Below are 3,390 nucleotides of genomic sequence, written 5' to 3'. Positions count from 1 at the left end.
ATCAGGATCTTTCTTCTTATTCTTTCTTCATCTGGAATGCCTTCCCTCTCCCTGGCCCCTTCGCCCAACCAACTCTAATGCCACCTGGCCAGTGATTTTTCATCTAGGAAATCTCAGTTTAGATGCAATTCCCCCAAAAAGGGCTTCCATGCACGTGTGGAACAAATCAGATCCCATGTGCCCTTCTCGCACCAGGCTGCACGTTCCCTTCCAGCACTGTCACACCAGTCATTAAACAATTCCGTAAAAGGACAGATGTAAGCTCTGTCAGGGCAAGGGACTTGTCTGCCCTCTTCAACACTGCCCCTCCATCTCTTGGCACAGAGTTTTGCATAAATATTGTGTTGAAAGAATAAATGGAATCAGGGCTGGGGTCTCAATCCTGGAAATCACTCAAACATGGCCCCACGACCCCCACATACTGTCCTCCTCCACCACAGAGGAGGTTGAGCCCCTCTGACCATGGCCAGCTCCCTGACAGACACCTCAGGGAAGCCTCCCAAGCCAGGGGCCAGTCAGGAGGAAGGCCCTGTTCCAAGAGACATTACATTTCTCAGAGGGGAACCTGTTTCAAAAGCCACAGGAGTTAAACATCAGAGAGTGCCCCACTAGACCCACTGATATGGTGGAAGCGCGTGTCCAACCTAAAGGGAAATTCCTCTCCTTCTATCTATGAGCATTCCCAGGAGATAAGCTTTGGGGTTGGGAGGGGAGGGTGGTTCGGGTGGGTGCGGTTCGGTCCTTGCTCTCATCTGGTGTGTTTCCTGCATTGCAGAAGATGCCTCCTCTGACTCGACGGATGCTGATCCTGCCCAGGAAGCTGGGACCTGTGAGTCCTCCCCTCCCACCTGTCCTAGGCCTCGTTGGGAAGGTTTAACAGTTAGGGATATGAGTGGTGGCTGGGAGAAGAAGCCAGTGGGAGGAGATCTGGATTCTGTGCTTGGTGGTAATGCGGAGGGGCAGGTAATATAATAAAGAAGGTAGCATGGGTTGAAATGGCACAAAGCTAAGGACCAAAGAGGATGACCCAGAGAGGCAAGGCCAATAGGGAGCATGGGGAAAAGGTTATTGTGAATCAAAGGGAGAGAAACATGAGGTTAAGTGGTAAGGGCAATGTCTCACATGGCATTAATACCTTTACCTGCAAACACCTCCCATTACTTCCAATTCCTTAGCAAGGTAACCGTTATCAGGCCTCTAACCTCATTTTCCAACCCCGTTTTCCATGACTCTCTTTTATGTCGCACCCACATCAGCTAAACTGAACTTGTTTCCATTCCCCACACCTATCCCACACATGCCTTCGCCTGACCTCTTCCTCGCTGCCTGCCCCCAGCGAAGCCCCTTTGGAACATCCTTTCCCGCTAACATCCTGCCTTCAAGATCCAGCTTCTCTATGAAGTGCTCCCTGATTCTCACCATCCCCTTGCCCAAATCCTTCCCCAACCTTGTCCACTGCATTCCAAGAGACACACAGCATGCAGAAATGCTATCTCCCTTAAGGGGGCAGGGTTTAAGCCGTATCACTTCTGTATCCTGGCACCCAGCACACATTAGGTATCCTGGGGCCCTGCTACCCATTCCAAAAGAAACAAACATTTTGGCTTTGCTAAAATCAATCAATTTGTGCATTCATAGCTAAGCCTAATGAAGAGATCTCAGATCCAGCAGCATCTGCTTCACCCCCAGAGACAACCACAACAGCCCAGGAGACGTCGGCAGCAGTTCAGGGGACAGCCAAGGTTACCACAAGCAGGCAGGAACTAAACCCCCTGAGTAAGTCTCTGTCTCCATGCCAGATCAACAACCTAGAAAAATCTCTGACTGCAGGCCCACATCACACTTGCATGCCCAGATATAAGCCTGGTGAGAAGCAGGTAGACTCAAACACCTGAACACGAAGGCACAAATGGGATTGTGCACTGCACCCACACACATTTCCACAATAGTAGATGCTGCAGCCTGCACTATACATGGTTTCTGTCCTGGCTCACACAACTTCCTATGAAAGAAGTGCTGGAGCCCTCAGCAAAGCTTCTGCACTTTAGGACTTTGTGTAGGGATGATGTCCTGGGTGGAGTGGGGGCCGGGTGGGGGGCGGGGTGCAGGCGGGGCAGTGCAGAGTTCTCTTTAAATGAGGTGAATTTTCTGCTGATATGATTGTTCTGCTCCAAAATTAGAATCCATAGTGGAGAAAAGTATCTTACTAACAGAACAAGCCTTTGCAAGAGCAGGAAAAGGAATGCCTGGAGGCTTGGCAGGTGGAAAACAATTCATTGAAAGTGAGTGCATCCCAAGGCAAGGCTTTGTGGGAATGAGAATACTCACCACCCACCATCCAGGGGTGGGAGATGGGAGAGAACTTGCCCCCATTTCCACTCTCACATATGAGACTTGGAATTGCCACAGCTCCTGCTGTTGAAGACCCCTCACTTTGTGCTTTCATATGTTTCCAATTTCTCATCCAGATTCAAATTGCTGGCTGGGCACAGTGGTTCACGCCTGTGATCCCAGCATTTTGGGAGGCCAAGGCAGGTGGATTGCTTGAGCCCAGGAGTTCAAGACCAGCCTGGGCAACATGGCGATATGCCATCTCTACAAAAAAAAATACAAAACTTAGCCAGGCGTGGTGGCGTGTGCCTGTAGTCCCAGCTACTTGGGAGGCTAAGGTGGGAGGATCACCTGAGCCCAGGAGGCAGAGGTTGCAGTGAGCCAAGATCGTGCCACTACACTCTATCCTGGGTGACAGAGAAAGACCCTGTCTCAAAAGAAAGAACAGAGTCAATGTGCCATGTTGTCTGATACTGATTCCCCTGGGGTCTAACCCCCAACCTTCCCACAGTGGAGCTGCTTGTTTCTATTCTTCTTGCCCCCTGCCCCTGCCAAGGTGGGGAAGAGGGTAGGTCCTTCAGGCTCTGGTGAATCTAATCTCAATCCCTCCAACTTCTGTGTAAGCCTCTCCAGAGTCTCAGTAAGTCTGGAAAGCAGAAGATGGAGTTGAGAAGAAATGGAAGGAGTGGAGCTGGCACCTGGGGTCCTAAAAGCCTCATTTGTCTCATCTTTCCTTCTAGATGGAAATGAATTTGCACAAAAATTACTGAAGAAATTCGGCCTGCCAAAACCGTGGGCATGAGAAGCTGAAAAGAATGCGATCACTGGACTTAAAGCCTTAAATACCCTTGTAGCCCAGAGTTATTAAAACAAAAGCATCCAACTTGCTGTGTGCCTGTGCTCTATGGGATGGGCCCTGGAGGAAGGGCAGGGAGAAGAGCCCTCCCTGGACCAACACAAGGCATAGGATGTCCTGACCCAGGCCCGTGGCCAGTCACAGCCTGCCTAGAAGGCAGAGCCTCTAACAAGCCCTTTTATTCACTTTGAGCCACATCCACA

General features: G+C 50.4%; 1 protein-coding gene across 2 annotated transcripts in view; it reads left to right on the top strand.

Annotated features, from left to right (window-relative positions):
- The window catches only part of LACRT (lacritin), a 10,916-nt gene extending 7,702 nt beyond the window's left edge, over nucleotides 1–3,214 (top strand). The window contains exons 2-5 of one of the 2 annotated variants that reach the window (XM_011992636.1): nucleotides 776–829; nucleotides 1,639–1,776; nucleotides 2,181–2,282; nucleotides 3,072–3,214. In XM_011992636.1, the coding sequence (XP_011848026.1) occupies nucleotides 776–829; nucleotides 1,639–1,776; nucleotides 2,181–2,282; nucleotides 3,072–3,133 (356 nt within the window). In that variant the 3' untranslated portion in view covers nucleotides 3,134–3,214. The remainder of the gene's footprint in view (nucleotides 1–775; nucleotides 830–1,638; nucleotides 1,777–2,180; nucleotides 2,283–3,071) is intronic. The other variant, XM_011992637.1, reaches the window with a different exon arrangement.
- Nucleotides 3,215–3,390: the final 176 nt, after the last annotated feature.

This window comes from Mandrillus leucophaeus, unplaced genomic scaffold (genome assembly GCF_000951045.1).
Source record: "Mandrillus leucophaeus isolate KB7577 unplaced genomic scaffold, Mleu.le_1.0 Scaffold414, whole genome shotgun sequence".
Lineage (NCBI taxonomy): Eukaryota > Metazoa > Chordata > Mammalia > Primates > Cercopithecidae > Mandrillus > Mandrillus leucophaeus.
This window is presented reverse-complemented; position numbering and strand designations above follow the sequence as displayed.